Source organism: Hetaerina americana, unplaced genomic scaffold, assembly GCF_022747635.1.
Source record: "Hetaerina americana unplaced genomic scaffold, ioHetAmer1.1.p SCAF_7, whole genome shotgun sequence".
Classification (NCBI taxonomy): Eukaryota; Metazoa; Arthropoda; class Insecta; order Odonata; family Calopterygidae; genus Hetaerina; species Hetaerina americana.
This window is the reverse complement of record NW_027287316.1, coordinates 7,576,466-7,594,321: the sequence shown is the minus strand read 5'-3', so window position 1 is coordinate 7,594,321 and position 17,856 is coordinate 7,576,466. Positions and strand designations below refer to the sequence as shown.

The following is a 17,856-nucleotide window of genomic DNA, read 5'->3' as shown; positions in this document are numbered from 1 at the left end:
GTTTATGAATAAATAATATATACATTTTTTAAAATGAAAACACAATCTGGAACTTTTCAAAACAATATTTTTCATAAATGATCTTGTTTAAAATGAAAATACTTTGGTCCCTCATAAAAATTAATTCATTATAAAAATCAAAATAAGCAGAATACATTTGGTTAACTAGATTATGTAGTGATTAAATATAAAAATAAAGACAGCACTTAGGAGGATAAAGTTTTGAAACAATCCACTACATAAATTACATGCACTTAGGCCTCTAGATTTCAAGAATATAAGAATGTTCAAATTAACAGCTGTGAATAACAATGCTTGGAATTTATTAACATACTTTGAATCATGAATTTTTCATTAAAAATCTTACATAGACAAGAGCAACAATAATCACTATTTCAAGAAAGATTAACAAGCCAAGGATTAATTTGTTGGCAATTACTCGGGTGTACATAGTCCTCAGCAGCCGTCTCGTGCGACTCAAGTCTTGATTTACATCCTCGAGCCTCTGACGAGTCCTGAAAACAGACAGGCACGGTATTCAACAAGTTAATGTTCGAATCACATTATCTCTACCACAAATCTGCACTCAAGTCACACTTAAATCTAAAAAATTCATACAAAGTATCAGGGTGTCAATTTTGTATCTATAAAATCATCTTAAACAGAATCCTCCATCCATTATTAATGTATCATGTTGTAAAGTAATTCTGAATAAAATTTGCAAAATGCATGGTTTCCCATCCGAGTAATACAGTGACATCATTAGTTTGAAATATGGCAAAAAATAGAAAAAAGTCATAAGGGCTAAGGAAAGAAAAACAATACGTATTATTGCAATATATATTTGTAATATGAGTTTAAAAATCCCTAGGCATCTTTTTGAAAAGTTTCAAGGAAATATTCCAATATATTTCTGGAGGTATTTCTTTCAACAGTGATATTTGGGATAATGATGGTATTTTCAATTGGTGGAAAAATACAATAATTTTTTTATGGGTTACAGTAAACCACCTAGAAATCAATTGCCAGAACTATACCAGTGGCAGTCAAAGATGGAGGTGCCTTGAATTATTCAGTTAGTGGTGGAGAAGTAGTATTTAGTGGCAGGCATAATAGGGCTGGGAAATACAGGGTCTGTCCGGAAAGGATCCAGCCATGAAATATTTGAAGAAAAATAGCCTGCCTAGAAAAATGAGACCTTTGTCCCATTTGAAGTTCTCTTTTTGGGACCTCACACACTTATTGCAGCATCTTTTCCACTTTTCAAAACAATTAGCAGTCTTTTATGGGAATGGTCATTAGCTGCCTTGTCTCACACTCTTTTATCTCATCAACATCAAGAACTTCGTGCTGAATGTGCAGGGGACTGGCTCCAAGTCATGGGTCTACAGCTATGACCCTGAAACAAAAGCCCAGTCTCCCCAACCGTCGTTAATGAGATCAAGGAGAATGCGATGAGGCAGATGATGACCATTCTGATGAAGGACTGCCGATTGTTTGGAAAACAATTTAGGTCCCAAGTGGAGCACTTTTTAAAGGGGACTCCTAAGATATCATTGTTCTAGGTACACTATTTATCTCAAAATATTGAATGGCTGGATAGTTTCCGGATAGACCTCACCATTTAATGAGAAACTTGTCGAAATGCTTGTTATAATGTGACAAAAATAATTTTTATTTATGTCTACAGCTGTATAGGTAAACTTCATGAAAGATTACAGAAAATAAATTCAATGATAGCTTTTATGGAGATAACCTTAATGTAAACATACATATTAGAATTGGGTACATGGAACCATCAAATTTTTGGTCTGGTTGAGCTAAGCATTTATGTTCTTTACGTAAGAATGTTTCCCAATACTTCCTGTGTATCGTACAATAATGAGACAATAAGTCCAGTTACCCTAAAATTTGTTCAGTTTGGGTGGAACTTAAGTGATTCTCCCTCTAGCTTCTACATATGATCCACTCATCTCTTGAGAAAATGACCGGATCAAGTGATCAAAAACAGCACACCCCAACTTATCGAAATGATCTCGGGAAGATGGGTAGAAAGTCCGGGTGAAACTATCCGACAGAACTGAGGCTTGCTACTGTTCTTCCTGTGATCATCTAACAGCTGGGTTGTTGTCAAAGATGCTGCTTGTACAGCAGAGATCATGGAGTATCTTAACATCATATTTTAAAAAACCCAAATATTTATCATAGCTTGTTTCAGGTGGTAGAAACATTTGAGTTGATAAAAGAGGAAAACTAAAAATGCATATAATTTGGTCACATGATTTTCCGTAAAAGTGAGCATAGGTGAGTCCATCGACTCACGCGACAGTAATTCCCAGAAGCAGTATGGGTTCAAAAGTGAGCATAAGTAAAATGTTAAAAAAACTATTTAAATCTAAAATAAATTGAAGTTGAATTTCCTGTAATGAGGCGGCATGCATGATTTACCATCGACTGTGTATCCTGATACACACGTAGCCCCTAGTGATGAAGCATATCAAGTGTGAATGGAGTTGAGTTGTGAGTGAATTGATTGTGTTTCCTGAGATCAACATGTATGATCACTAAAACTGTAGCTGTACTTGAGAAGAACTTGGCTTCATGATGCTTGCATACAGTTTTTCCTCGTCTAATCAACAGTTTGTCCTTCCAGTTCAAAGCTATCAAGGCATTCAAGATGGAGGTGAATGCTGTACTAAAAAATGACAGGATATGGGCAAATAAGTATGCAGTACTTGAAATTACTTGCATGGATGAGAAACATTGAGCATCACTTTCCAGGCCAGGAGCAAGAGGTGAAAGTTTCATATAAAACGAAGATAAGGCAATCAGGAGAATTATACAGGAAAAAAAAAGATGGATTAAGCACTTCTTGAGATAATGGATTTGTTGTGGTTACCATCAAGAATATGGTTGAGGGAAGAACTATCATGGTATGTTAGTGAATTGGCATTTGGAAGAGAAGAATTAAGAACTGTAGCCAAGCAAGTTATCCGTGGATAAATAAGTAATGTAAAAATACAAACAATAATATGATGTAGGTAGGCTGCACTTAAAAAACTTAGTGACCTTTCAGGCACCTGGCATATATTTCAGGAGGCAATTCCAAAAATATAATAAAATGAGTGTAATTATGACTTTGGGGCACTCTTCACATGCTAAGTCCTCTTAGTAGTCTCTATACTATAGTATTCTCTTGGTATTGGATGAAGGAGGAGGGTTATACCTGAGTAGAGACTCTCTCTGTTCACCAAGTTCCCCAGCAACCTCAGCTCCAATGGCCTCCGTCTCTTCGGCCACCTGGATCGAGTGGGCGAGGGAGGCAGATGTTCGGTTGAGGGCTGCCGTTCCCTCACTCAGCCTCTTCCTTGTGTCCTCATCAATGTCTTGGGAAGACGAAGGAAGTCCCCACCCCGGTGCACCTCCCATTCCTTGAGGAAGGTCCCAGAAAAAATTAATGGCTGAAGTCTGAAACATGTGTCATAGCAGGCCTTGCATAATGGTCAAAACATTGTATTCTAGTATTGCGTGTTCTAACACATGTGATACAGGCAGGGTGGAATGATCAAGGAAGCTGATTTGATTAGATATTTGTTCTATTATCACTTGAATATGGTACCAATCCCACCTGAAGTGGTGTATGGGTTCCGACTTGGTCATGTGTGTTGACAAACAGAGTATAGATTATCCAGTGCAGATTTAATTTTCCCACTTTACCAAAGAGGGCTACTCATTGATCGGCACTTAAAACCCTTTTCAGAGATTGTATTAGTAAAAAAAGTGGGAGGCATGCAAACCACCTAGCATCAATAAGCAGTGGGTAACTTGACATTGGTAAGAAGCAGTGGTGAATATATTTAAACAACTCTTTTGGTGTACTGTGTAGTCAACTCATTTCTCAAAACTACCAATGGACTTCTTACTGTGGACCATTACCTCGGTTTTACTTTTTGAGAAACTTTTACAGCTTGCTTTATTCAGAATTCGACTGCACAATGCTTAATTTTTTATGCAAATCTTCACTGCACTTGAGCTATTTTTTCCCACCGCCCTTTCGGGCGCATCTAATGGAAAGTGATGAAAACCAATTTTGTCTTCGATCATCTTTCTTGGAGATGGGTCAACATCCTTCACCCAAAAAGACGGCTAAGAAGTTACTAAGAAGAACTAGTCATATCACTGCTGGCGAGGTGTTTTTCAAAGGTTGCCTCGCAGTCCTCCTGTAGGACCTTCTCACATTACATAATTGTATTTTTTTGCAAAGCCCGCTTCAACGGCACACTTACAGAAACTGCAGTGTTAGTTGCAAGGGCTTTGTAACTTCTTTAGAAAAGAAATTAATATGAATTGCGTTGGTTAAATATAACAATTACCTGGAGAATCTCTATACGGAGTACTCCATCGAGGTAACCTGTCATTAAATGCCCCAGTTGGTCTTTCCATGATTTCCTTGATTTAATACACTGAAGAAGAAAAAAGCGAGTAATAGAACAGAAAATATCCTTTATCCGACAAAACCAATATTTACTATATGTGGTACATTGTGAAATAACGTTGAGAGTTCACTGGGTATACGAAAAAATTACAATTACGGAGTCATAATATAATGTGTCCATTTAATACACTCACAATAAATTTGTACGCACCTATTCCAACCACAAATTGATAGTTAAGGTATAAAAATTGCAAGTTTCATTGTCTGTACAAATAAGTATGTGTCAACAAGATAATCCAAGGAATGAACGTAGAATTTCACAAATAAGCTGATTTCATTGTGATTTTCTTCCTAGTACAACCACTATTACTGGATCAATATAATCAGTTATTAATTGCAAGGATAATGTTCAATTACTCACAAAGAAAACCTTGCTAGTGAACGGACAACAAATTAGCACATTAATAACAACTGACATACGAAAACATTCGAGTGCGGGAAAACTAGCGCTACTTTTAAATTATTCAGGCTGAGGTGAAAGTTTATTCTAACCTTATCAAATAGCAAGTGCTTCAAAAAATAACAATTTTTGTTGAAAAATTTATTTTTGAGTGTAAAAATTACACTTGATATGAGATTGTATTGCAAATCTTTGACTAGTATTCTTGTGCAGTTTTGCTGCTTAGGACTAAGGCCAACATTAACACCTACACCGAAATTATTTTGGACTTACTTACGAAAATGTGAGATAAATACTAATTTTTAACTGATTTTTGACGAGATATATAGATTTGTGTTGCTTTTATGGCCAGTAAAATTATTATTACTGTAAAACTCCCTATGTTTCCTTCTTGTACCAAAGACACTACTCAAGTGTCCTTTACCCACTGTGTTTAGTCAACATTTATGATTATCCAGCCATAACAAATTTCACTTCCATACATTTATGAAGACAGGAGTACTCTTTCATGCACAGGAAACTTGGTACCCCATTCAGTCATTTTTTTCTATACATACTTAGCCTGCTAACAAGTGTATCAATCAGCATTTGCATGTCTTTTAACTTGCCATACTGCCTTTTAATAATCATTGTGCCAATATTTACTATTTTTTCCACTTGTTCCATTATTTTGCTGCATATTCAAAATAATCTATCATATTTTCTATCCTTATGGAAAACAGTTTTATTTGAGATACAATTACCTATCATTAATTTAATTATCTCTTATAACTTATTGAAGATATCTAGGGTCCCCTTTAGATTTTATAGGTGCTCAATTACCAGTACTGATAGTTGTGTATTGAATAACAATTATTTTAACATCATCATCAGTATTTCAACCCTAGGAATGGTTCACTGCAGCCCTCCCTTCTACTCTATTTAATGTCAATGCCCTCAATCCTTGATACCTTCTCTGTTTTACGTCCTCCTTAATTTGTCCTATGTACACGTCTCTCGGTCTTCCTCGTGGAATCTTCCCTTCTATTATGTTTCTAACTAATCCATTGTGCCTCAATCTGCACCGAATCCATCTAGTTCTTCTTTGCCATTGAGTTCTCCATATGGTACTATCCTCTTCTATATACTTCCTTATTCCTCACTTTGTCTGTCCATTTAATCTTCAGCATTCTCCTCCAGCACCATGTTTCAAAGGCTTCTATTTTAACATTTACATTAGTAAAGTATGTATCTATACCTAAATTACACAACCAGACACCAGGAAGCATGATCTTATCTAGGGTCCAGTGTGAACTTCAGACAATTATAAATGTCAAGATAGACTGGGGTAATTTTATGTCTGGTTCATAGAGTCATGCTTTTTTGTACTGATTGGAGTCCAAGCATATACATGTATTGTTATCCATATCAAACTCATTTCCCAGGTGTGGTTGGCAAGCCCCTTCCATCTTGGTAGTACTTTCCCTCCGTCACTCCTTGCCAGCGGCCCCTTTTTCCTTCCTTGTCAGTTTTACTTTGGTCAATACATCTTGGATTCCTGTATTCCATTGACTTAGCATGACTGAGTCAGTTGAGTTTTAGCTGGCTTTAGTATTTTATTCATTCTAATGATGAAAGGAATGAGCTACTTGTTTTATTTCAAGTGAGTCAGATCTTCAAGCTCCAATGCATACACAACTTCCTGAATTTGGGCATGGCATCTTGATAGTATAGCGATAGGTAGACATTCACAAATTTTCTTGCTTGGTACACTGTTGTAAGCCTTTTCCAGAACAACAAACATGAGAGTGAGCTTTTTGTTCTTTTCCCAGTTTTTCAAAATCAATCACAAGCTAAATGTTACATCTGAGATTTACTGCTTTCCATAAAATTTTCACTATGTATATTCTCAGTTCCTGGACATTTCAGTGAAAATTCATTGCCAGACCTATTTAGTCATGAGGCTGGATCCTTTTTTCTTTCTAACTCTGTCTAGTTCTTGTTAGTATTTTATCTTCTCTGTCAATATCTTTGATTTGCTTACACTGTTGGCATTTTCCTTTCATGACTTATAAGTAATTTTTGTAACTCTTAGCACCTTCAAGTTTTCTTTGGGTAAATCCAGTCAATTTTCTTCTTCTCTTTTCTTTTTATCACAATAATTCTCTGAGCAACATATAAATGCAGAATATTGGTGAAGGGAGCATGTCCAGTGTCTAAAATAGGTTTGTTGATGTTGCTCTATTTTCATAGTCAGTGGCAAAATAATGCTTGCTGCTTTATACATAAGGATGCAGACAGAAGTGCTGTCGATGCATGATAAAATTAAAGGTGTCATGTACCGAAATTTCATCATCTGAAAGTTCATTGACTGCCCAAACGGGCGAGTAAAAACCGTCCCAGCGAGTGAAGTCTCACCTTTACCGGTCATTGTACATAAGAAATGCATGGCATTGAAAGAAAGAAACATGGCTGAAGTGAAAGTGTGGTTTGCGAGAAGGTGAAACTTAAAACTAGGAATAAAATAAGAAATCTTAACCTAACAAATAAGGAAAGCCAACAGGGAATGGCTTTTTACAAACAAGTACAATTTGAACGTCAATAACAGCACTAACTGCCCACCAGCACACTCTGAGCATGGTGTAAATTCTCAACTGCCAAGTGGAGACAATTGACCTTGCGTGTCAAATTCTGCAGCCACGTATGATTTTTAGTAGTTGAAATGTGCTCAATAATGACTGATAATAATGACAACTGTCTTACTTATAAGTTTGTAATGATTTCTTGTGAAAACTATGATGATGCTAGAGACCAGTTGAAAAAGTCCAGAAAATGATAAATAATTTTCCCAACAAAATCTCATAGGTAACTCATCTATAGGCAACCTGATTCTACAAGAGTATGCAATTATGCATGACATGTAGTTTCCCAACACATACTTAATTGGAATTATGTATAGGATTTGAGGAAGCTGAAGAAAAAGACTAAATATAATTTTTTCTAATTCAAAAACAACTTACAGGTATTTAACGGAAATACTTTGAAACACATAATGGTATGGGATGATGCTTTACTTTGATTCTCAAAAGAATACCTAATATATCACAAGCCAAAGACGTTTTTTAAATATATTTAACACTCTGAGAAATCTGCCTTCACGCCTACCTCACCAAGCCAAGCACATATAGGCAGGCCACTGGTTCAGCAACAGGTTAGCCAAGGATGGGCACAGATGTGAGCATCCTTGTGGTTTGGGATGGAGCAGCACACTTTCTCGAGCAGAAAGAGGTATGTAGCCCAGAAATATACAACTTTAGTGATTTTTGCACCTCTCATGGAAGACCAGGGAGTGAAATATTAAATCCATGTTTTACAGCGTTTTACTTATTTTCCATAAATCAGCAGTACAATCGTATAGTTCATATATGCATACATAATATCAATACTGAGCAATTTTATAAGGAATTAAACAATGCAGCATAGAAAAGTAAAATAATTTAAGTTTAACTCATAAACACATTTTAAACAATCACTCAGTCTTACATTCAATCAGTTGTAAATGCAAGTGCTATTGTACATTGTAATCACCTTCCTAAAGGTAGTTCAAGAGAACCAAAACATAGATCATAATCATAAATATGAACACCAAGTATCAACCATAAGAAGGTTAATTAGAAAGTTTGGTTTAAACCTTAAATATGATCGTCAAGCACCACCGAAAATTAAAATCAATTATTTTTTTAATGTACATTTTAAACCACATACACTGCGGTAGCATATCTATGAAGACTCGATTTCCAAGAGAAAGCAATTCTTCAGTCCGCATCCAACATTATGGCTAGAAATTCTTGCTCATTGACTGAAAGTAGACATTATGTGCAATTAGGCACAACTGGAAGCACACACAACTAGACTAATTATTTACCCATTTAATTTTTTATAACCTCAAAAGAAGTACCACTTCGCTCACTCACAAATTAGATATGCAGGACATTTTAAAGTGAAAACTTCTCATTTATATACATTAAGAGTTATCGTTACAACTTGCGCGCCTGGTAAGCAGCAGAATGATTGATTTACAAAAGTAGGCTCTAAATTGAAATTTTACAACACATTATTCAAGATTTCTGGCCTAAAGTAATTGCGAAAGAAATAATATATTGATTTCCATTGATCACACTAGTGGCTTAAACAATTTTCTTTACTTAAAGAATACCTTCATTTCTTCACACAACAATTTAGTTTTGTTGCCCGTTAATATTAATATGGTGCATTTCTACTTCTAAAAACATTTTCAATGTATCGTGTGACACGGATGAATAAATAAATATTATTAACATACTTTTTCCATCTCCATCATGATCAAATTCCATTATCATCCCCTGAATTTCTTCTTCGGTCAGATTTTCATTTACTGATTGTGCAGCCTTTTTAAGCTGGAGGAAACCAATTCCATCAGAATTGTCATCCAGGAAGAGACTATATGCATACTTCATTTCATCCTCTGGATCTCGTTTGATCGTCATATCTGCAACTACAGTAACGAAAGAGAGCCGAAACGACTAGGTTATCAACTGAATAAGTAGACAGTCGTTAAATGAATGGCATAACATACTATTGCTAGATACTTTAACTGCATATAACGTAGAGACTTTTTACTTACGAACATCATAAAAATCGCTGTACCCTATTTTTCGGCCGTTGGGTTTATCGTAAGTTTTTAATATTTTCTTTACAGCTTCTTTCTTTATAGGGAACCCCAATGCTCGTATAGCTGCTTTGAGCTCGTAATAATCAATGAAACCATCTTCATCGCCATCAAATATCCTAAAAGCTTCATGAATATTTTTCTTACACTCTTCGGAAATAACGTTGAGCCTTCGACGTTTAGGACTTGTCTTAATTGATGCCATTCCAACTAATTAATTACGAAGGCTGTCCTGGATGCCCACAGCTTCTTTCTTTGGGGGCAGTTATTCTTGGCTTGTTTATAATGCGAAATTTAAAGAGTTTACAGAAGTTTGACACATTGCCGACCGTTGAATTCGACACCGTCTGTGAGCCATTATTGTTGTCTTGAGGGAAGATATATTATGGAAGAGCCAGGAAGACCTCAATAATCTGTTGTCCTATTTCAGGACACTGGCACTACATCATACACATTTTCTTTGATAGTGAAAGGAAACTTAAAATAATAAGAGAAGGTGGCTGCCTAACCTAGATTGGTGAGGGTGGGTTTAAGGATAACATGGTTGAGTGGAGTTGCTTTATGGGACAGTTAGTTTTGTGCGTAAAATCAGTGCGAAAGTCGATGAATGTGGTGGAATTTCAGGATACACATACAAGACAATCTTGCGCTGCCATCAATGATTATTTTTCCTTTCGAGTCTCGGGTAACGTATTCTTAGTGAGGTTGTATCGTACAACTGAGGGTTATTTGTAATGTCCAAAAAGGTTTATAATAGTAAATTATATCATTAATATTTAATTGATAAGCATGTTTTTCTTCCAATCTTTTGGTTCATTATTATTTTCTTTAGATTATTTCCGATGTTTTTTAAGTGTTTACATGAGTGGATTTTATGTAAATAAAACACTTATATTTGTAAAATTTTAAGAAAAGATTGATCGGGACAGAACCAAAGCCTACACCAAGGTAGGGCCCATGAGTACTCAAAGGTCCTACTCTAAGCAAAGCATAAGAGGGAGCAAGGAGTCTGACAGGCCCTGAATCTCCCGGTGTCTGGCTGAACAAGCCTCTCGAAATTATCGGTGTAGACGTGGGTGGGCTCCAGGTTGTGCGCATGGTGGGCACAGTGTAGTCAGGTAATCGTGCGGCACTCAAAGGTTTGACTATTATGACAGGTTCACAAGGAGAACAACTATTGCACGAAAACCTGTTCCCACTTTTGTCTGCAATCTTACGCTCCGCAGCAGGGATCTTGATGGATAAATTGTATGGCACCTTTCTCATTTGTCTCGTATGTGAAACAATGATAGTCAATGATTAGTGGGTCAACAATTCAAGAGTAGCTTTATATCAGGTCCATATTTAGCTTCTTCTTTCTATCCTATTGCATGCAAATTTCTTCCTCGTTCCCAGCGCTCACCTCTTTCATTGCCTGCTTCTCATAATCGTCCTGACCTTCTGCAGTTCTTCTCATCGGTATTCCCTCTACTTTTGTGCTTCGGTAAACAATTTTATTCTCCGTTCGACATTTACTATCGAATGACAGGCCACGATCAAATATACACTAATTCTAACTTTCAAACGGGCACAGAGTAATCTAGAAAATATTTTATCTTTCATCCTCACGTTCATATTGCCTCTTGTTCTTGAGTCAAACCCAAACTTGACAACCAAATACCCTCTAAGTTAATCCACATAAGTCTTCTTCAGCTTCTGAAAATTCCACAATTTATATGGAATTCTAACACCAATAGTTGGTGATGAACATAAATTCCATGAGTATTATAACGCGAGTTTTGTTACGCCTTTCCCCAATTACGGATAGGCTAGCCAGAGCGTATGAGTAAACATCTTGTCACATTTTATAAGGTTTGGTTTAGCTGTTCGGTCATTCCATTTTGCTGATGTGCATATGTAACAGAGACCCAGTGAATAGCTCCATTGATTTCTAGATACTTTTTAAGATTCAATCCCAGTGTCCGTTTGAAATTCCTTTGTCTTGCTCTTCAAACGCTACAGCGACATTCCCCCTGCATTTCTTAAAAAAACACACCCCAACATCCAACCTCAGTACGTTAGGTCCCTTTCAATTCTACATACTTCCTTCCTCCTTTCATTCTGACCAACATTTCAATCGTATTCCTGCCCCTTCCTCGCTTGAGGACCTCCTCTATCACAGTCTTCAATATTCGCCAGCCAATCAATATGCTTTGCATCCACATTTTCTGCCTCCTTTGATTCCTCTCAGCAATCCCTTCTCCTCCCCCACCATACCCAGCACTTCCACGTTTGTTTCCCTTTCAGTCAAATTCACCTTCTCCATCCTTCTCCACACCCACATTTCAAAAATCTTCAATATACGCTTATCATCCTGCTTTCATGACCATGCTTCCACATCGTACAAAACCACGCTCCAAATCAAAGTGTTAACGATCTTTTCCAAACAATCCTTACTCCGTCACCAATTCCGTCCATGTGTAAACTTCATTGCCTGTCACTTCTTCACTTGCCAAGCGTTCTCCCTTTTAAGTCTTCGCTGTAGCTCTCTTACCCTATTTTCTGCCATCTTTCCTTGTTCGATTAGAGATAAAAACAGATATAATAGCCAGTGCGATGAAGATAATTATTATTGATTATTAGGTTGTCGCTTTATTTTGTCCATATCATTCAACCATTTTGAATATACCCATTTTTATGACATTGTTCCCTCGTGATTTGAATAATGTCCTGTTAATGAATATTTTTGCATATATGTTATACCTCTTTGATGGCGATTTACTTTGTTCTATTGCATGCTCGAACTATTATCTGCGTAGATCTAAATGTATTAGATGTGCAGGTATGGCTGGTGACCTAACTCCCCAAGTCGCATATTTTTTCCATCTCTCTTGAAAATTTCTTGGTTCATTTTTTCAATCTATCTTCGATTTTCTGTACGAATTTTCCCTTCTAATTCTTAGATAGTGCTTTACCCCTCCGGTTCAGCGCACAAATGTCATCTTCTTATGTAAACTATCCACATCCCCGCACTGCGTCTTCCACCATGCTAAATATTTCGAGTTTCTCATTCAATTCATTGTACTTCCTTCTACCTTATTTTGGGTTTACTTTCTTACTTTTCCTTCTCTCCTGTCGCATACGAATCATATAGTCTGAATTAAACGGTTACTCTTTTTTATTTGTTGTTCTTGTAGTTTCCATTGCTCACGTAACTTTCGATATCCTTTTCATGAGGGGGATCGAGATGGTGCGGGGGCTAACGTACTGGCTTCCCACCCTGAGGGCGCGGGTTCAAATCCCGGCGGTGTTGAATATTTTTCAGAGGTATCTCGATCCCTAACTTGAGGTGCTTTGTGGAGGGCACTTTGAGTGAGTACGTCGTCCGTCGGATGGGACGTTAAGCCGCGGACCCCTTGGCGCCTTTCGTAAAGAGTAGGCTAATGCCGACGCCGGGTTTCTCTCCACCCTTCATCCTTTCCTGTCCTTCCCCTATGGCGCAAATGACCTTAGCTGTCGGTCGCCTCCCCTCAAAACTACTACCCCCTTTTCATGAGAAGTGTCTATCTTGCGGTCCTCGCTGGCCATTTTTCCACTATATCTTGGTTCTCTTTCCTTTTCATCTTGTTTAAGGCTTCTACATTCCATTTCCTCAAACGTGTTCCATTTTTAGTCTCTCAAATGTGGGTTTACACTTCATTAGTATTAGGTTTTGACCTGAATCCGCATCCGCTTCCGGGAAACTGCGTATTATTCACGCTGTTTTTGAATTTGGGCTTAACCATAATAGAGCCCCGGGGTTTTCCATGGGTATTATTGTTACGTAATCTACCGGTTAAGGTAGGTTTTGGATGGACACCACTACCATATAAATATTTTGAGACTCCTAACAAAACACAATCCAGCAACCTACTCCACATCATGTCCCTCTTCATCTTCGAATACCTCCTTCCTCCCGTCTAACATCCCTATCCTGTTCCTGCCCTTTCCTCGTTTGCCTAACATTCTCCCCTCTATTACCGTCTTCAACATCCCACTGCCGATCAACATCTTCATCCATTTTTCCTGCCTCCATAGGATTCCTCCCAACAAACCCCTCTCTTCGCCCACCATACCAAGTACTTCCTCATTTGTTTTCCTTTCGGTCCATTTCACCTTATCCATTCTTCTCCACACCCACATTTCAAAAGCCTCCAGTCTACGTCTATCCTCCTGCTTCAATGTCCACGTTTCCTCACCGTACATAGCTACGCTCCATATCAAAGTTTGAACGAGCCCTACATGGCGTGTGAAATTCACATATCAGGAAGGGGGGGCGCGGTTATGATTAATAGCCTTTCTCTTTCATAGCGGCTATGATTTCTCAGGAAGGTGTAATATCTGAAAAATCAAACCGCTTCCGTGGAACTGAGGGTACTCAGTGAGGCTTGCCCGGGAATCGAACCCAGGCAAGCCTCCATTCAGCAGTCCCACCTCCGGTCAGTAGTCTAACGCTTTGCCCATGGACTACAGCGACCCTATCTTCGTAGATGCTTGAGGAAATATTTACAAATTGCAAGGAATAAATAAAATTAACAAAAATATGTCGTGCTTTCGAAAGCATTATAGATAGAGATTGACGATTTGATGAGGACGGAGTTAAACTATTTATTTAGACCAATGTAAGTCGTAGGCTAAAAAAATACAATGAATTAACATTAATTATACACATTTTAATGCATAAAAAATATATTTGAGGTTAGAAAATCAACAAATCATGTGAGTAAATTAGGAAATGTAGCGGCAGCATGGTCTTTAAGTGATGTGATATAAAAACATTCTAAATGAATTAAAATAATTAGACATTGTTTCACAAGTAAGCAAAAATGAGACAAAAAATATAGCCAATAAATAATTATACTTCAATTAAAAAATACCGTTTTCGGTATTTGGGATTACTTAATATCAGTAAAAAAGAACATATACTTGCTTGATCCATATATTTATCACTCTAATTTGCACAGAAATCGAAATTCATTCAGGCGACTAAATCCCCCGATTTAGGGTGAACACCCTATTGAAGTGTGTCCAAACTCGATAGGCAGCGAGAAGGCGCAATGTAGGCACCTTATTTGGACCTGGGATTTAGGACAGATGAAGTGTATCCTGAATCCGCCATATTTCAACCACGGAATTCCAAGTGCTAGGAGCGAGACAGCTAGCAGAAGAGTAATCGCCATGGCGGGAGTGCATACTATATATGTATGTTGGTCACAGCAACATTGGTTATTTCTTCTAGAATGTACAATGTAACTCGTTGAAAAAACGAATGCTTTATGAATACGAGTAGGGGAAAGGCGGAGCTTTCATTGGGCAAGAGAGATTTGACGTTTTCCGTATGAGTGTTGTTTATTTCTAGTAATAACTTTATTTTATCAAGTTATTGAATACAGTTATTTGAAATATAGTGGTAAGAACAAATGTCTTTTTTGGGTGCTTCATTACATGACTAAGAACATCGTCTTTGTCGTCGTGGAGGTATCCATGCCTTTTTGTGTGCTTGTTAAATCTTATTTTGGTGTATTAACATTACGGAAAATAATCTGAGTGTAACTTTGTGTTTGAAGAGTGTACGCATTTAGTAATGTTCTTAGTAAAAAGATAGTTTTCTGCATGAATCCAACTGATAAATCATAGGCCGTTCGCCAAAACTCTGCAAAAGAATCATCGTTTCACGACGTAAGCCCACAGAGTAATGAAAACAACGAAAATGAAAAAATGCAGACCAAGACTAATTGTAGAATAATAAACGCACGACACAGGGTCCAATACTCAACTAACCCTCTCTCCCTTACTTCCCCTACTTTCCTCCACTCTTGGGCCAGGGTATATAAGTTGAAACATTTTTATTATATGCCACCTGATGATGATGTACATAATCGAAATCATGGCCATGTGAAACATTACATCTTCATGTGGAAATGCAAAGTTTCTTTTTCTACTCTCATCGTGAAGGTATTCCACAAAGTCAAACCCAAAACTGTTAATTTTAGGAAAATAGGCTCATATAAAATAAAATATTCACTCACACATAATATGATGTTGGATGGGCTGAATGCTTCTATGAATATCATTAAAGAACATATATTGCTTTAAAAACATCCCCCTTGAGTAAGCTTAATGTAGCATTATGTAGTAATGGAAAATTAAATTTTAAAAATTTTCAAAATATTGAAGATGAATTAAAGTAACTGAAAACGAGGATGGAATAACTGTGATATTCCAGCATATTTCTTCAATGAAGGATCTCAGGGTGCCATCGTCTTCAGGGTGAAGTTGACAAGTTGTCAACTTCACCCTGAAGACGATGGCAGAGTCAGCCTTCGAAACGTCTTTGTACTGCAACCTGACCCGGTGGGAAAAACTGAGAGAACCTCTTGAATATTTCTTCAATATTGGTGGTGATATAATTACTGTAGTGATACTCAAATATTATTAATGCAACGCCAAATCATTTGCATGATGAGACCTATGGTGAGATTTATTAAAAAATTAAAGATGTATCTCATTCAAAGGTAAGGCTCGATGACTCTAACATGCTTATGTATTCAATCTAAATGTTCTAGCATATTTAACTATTATGTGCACATTTTGCCTAATTCAAGAATCTAGCTTTTAAATATATCAATCTTTGTGAAGAAAGTAGAAATAAGTAACACATAAAGAGCCACTATCTGGCTCAGTAGGACTTCTAACTAGACGAGTAGAGTTTGTGAGTGGAATGCATAATCTCTTTGCAACGAGTTTTCTGATAAAGGCTAGTTCTTTCACGTTCAAATGCAAATATATTCGTTTTTGCCATCCAAACATCCCATCCTAGGTTATCCACTTTTATTTAATGCTAGTAATCTTTCCCAATTAGATCTATTTGCTCTCTCAATACCTTCTCAAGTGTCCATGAAGCCTATTGCTTCTACATTGGCCAACTTGTACCCTTCCCTCATTCTGGTGAGAAATTCATTACTGCTTGTTAATCCAAAGTATCATAAACATAGGCACGGGAGCATTCAAGCAATGAAATTTCCTCTCCTTTTCTAGGATGGCTCAGCTTTTAACTCGGTGCAGTGCTACGATTAGCATATAGGCTTATATGAAATATTTCAAATTATATATTTAATCAAGTGGTCGACTGGCCCGTTTATTGTTTTCTGTTGCTTCTGTCATTGGGTACTTTCATTTACCTCGGTCCAGAACTGCTACAATGCTTGTTTGTCCAGGTTATTTCAATTGCCACCAGCACATTGAAAAAATCGAATTTTCTGGCTTTTCCTAGGATGTCCCTGCTTTCCACCCTCTACCATGTGATTATCTGTTAATAAGATTACATAAACTGTTGCATGGATGCCTTGATCCCTTCTCATTTTGACAGTCTGCTTTTGATATGAAGTACTTGTTTGGCCTTGCCTACTGTTGCCCAATTTAGAACTGGTCCTGGTCCTATACTTTTATTTATGTTCTTTTACTCCTAGAGCTTAGTCAAATTCTGTCTGAATACAATTGATCTGTATATATTTCTTCTTTATACAATTCGTTCCATCTTAATGGAAATTCCTCTGCACCAATAATTACTTCTTCAATTTTCTCCTCAAAGGTATGTGAAGCAATGAAGAGAGCTTTTTTTGTCTTTCCCTTAGGCATAATTGCCGCAATACCTCTACATTTGTCCTCAGTCCATTTTCCTCTTCATTTCTTGTTCATTATTTACTGCAACCTGTGTATCATTACATTCATCTAGTTCCTTATGAATTTTACTATTTTCTTCATTATTCTAAGAGATTTACCTTGAATCCACCATATCTATGTGGCCCTTGTGTATTTAATACTGTCTTTTTTTTAGTGTTCGGCGTGATATATTTGTTTTTGGATCCTTATGTGTGTTCATTTTACTCTCTATTGTTTAATTTATTTAATATTTATTGATTTATCTTTGTAAAATATTTGTGACTTTTTTGTCAATAAAATAAACTTTGAAAATTGTCTGAAATTCACCAAACTTGTTTATTCGACATCTATCAGAAGATGTGTTCGAAATCCTGTCTCTCCCTTAGATAAAACAAAATCAGTCATGTTTGCTGTCAGCATTGATGACAGGTTGAGCGTTACTTTTCTCGTCGTTATCTCACATTGACACGAAGTTTGCGATGCATAGATAAACGAATCATAAGGCCAAAACGTGTGTAATAATCCTTCATAAACCATCGTTGCGTTGCTTTCTTCATTGATTCAGGCATCAGAGGACCGTCATGTCAGTAGAGA

General features: G+C 36.9%; 2 protein-coding genes across 2 annotated transcripts; both read right to left on the bottom strand.

The window, feature by feature from the left end:
• Window positions 1-92: 92 nt before the first annotated feature.
• LOC139696139 (vesicle transport through interaction with t-SNAREs homolog 1B-like) lies at window positions 93-4,898 on the bottom strand. Its single transcript, XM_071594735.1, has 4 exons — window positions 4,647-4,898; window positions 4,374-4,463; window positions 3,227-3,431; window positions 93-515 (listed from the first exon to the last, which is right to left on the bottom strand). The coding sequence occupies exons 2-4, from the start codon at window positions 4,441-4,443 to the stop codon at window positions 341-343; spliced, it is 450 nt and encodes a 149-aa protein (XP_071450836.1). The 5' UTR covers window positions 4,444-4,463; window positions 4,647-4,898; the 3' UTR covers window positions 93-340.
• A 3,338-nt stretch (window positions 4,899-8,236) lies between these two features.
• On the bottom strand, window positions 8,237-10,165 carry LOC139696138 (centrin-3-like). The gene is made up of 3 exons (XM_071594734.1): window positions 9,538-10,165; window positions 9,217-9,408; window positions 8,237-8,733 (listed from the first exon to the last, which is right to left on the bottom strand). The coding sequence occupies exons 1-3, from the start codon at window positions 9,785-9,787 to the stop codon at window positions 8,690-8,692; spliced, it is 486 nt and encodes a 161-aa protein (XP_071450835.1). The 5' UTR covers window positions 9,788-10,165; the 3' UTR covers window positions 8,237-8,689.
• Between the last annotated feature and the right edge of the window lie 7,691 nt (window positions 10,166-17,856).

Coding starts and splice junctions, on each gene's coding strand:
- LOC139696139 (XM_071594735.1), bottom strand. CDS start 4,443: ATGGAAAGACCAACTGGGGCATTTAATGACAGGTTACCTCGATGGAGT. Junction 3,432..4,373: donor TCCGTATAGAGATTCTCCAG/GTAATTGTTATA, acceptor ACCTTCCTCAAG/GAATGGGAGGTGCACCGGGG. Junction 516..3,226: donor CAGAGAGAGTCTCTACTCAG/GTATAACCCTCC, acceptor GTCTGTTTTCAG/GACTCGTCAGAGGCTCGAGG.
- LOC139696138 (XM_071594734.1), bottom strand. CDS start 9,787: ATGGCATCAATTAAGACAAGTCCTAAACGTCGAAGGCTCAACGTTATT. Junction 9,409..9,537: donor CAGCGATTTTTATGATGTTC/GTAAGTAAAAAG, acceptor TCGTTACTGTAG/TTGCAGATATGACGATCAAA. Junction 8,734..9,216: donor TCATGATGGAGATGGAAAAA/GTATGTTAATAA, acceptor GTCTACTTTCAG/TCAATGAGCAAGAATTTCTA.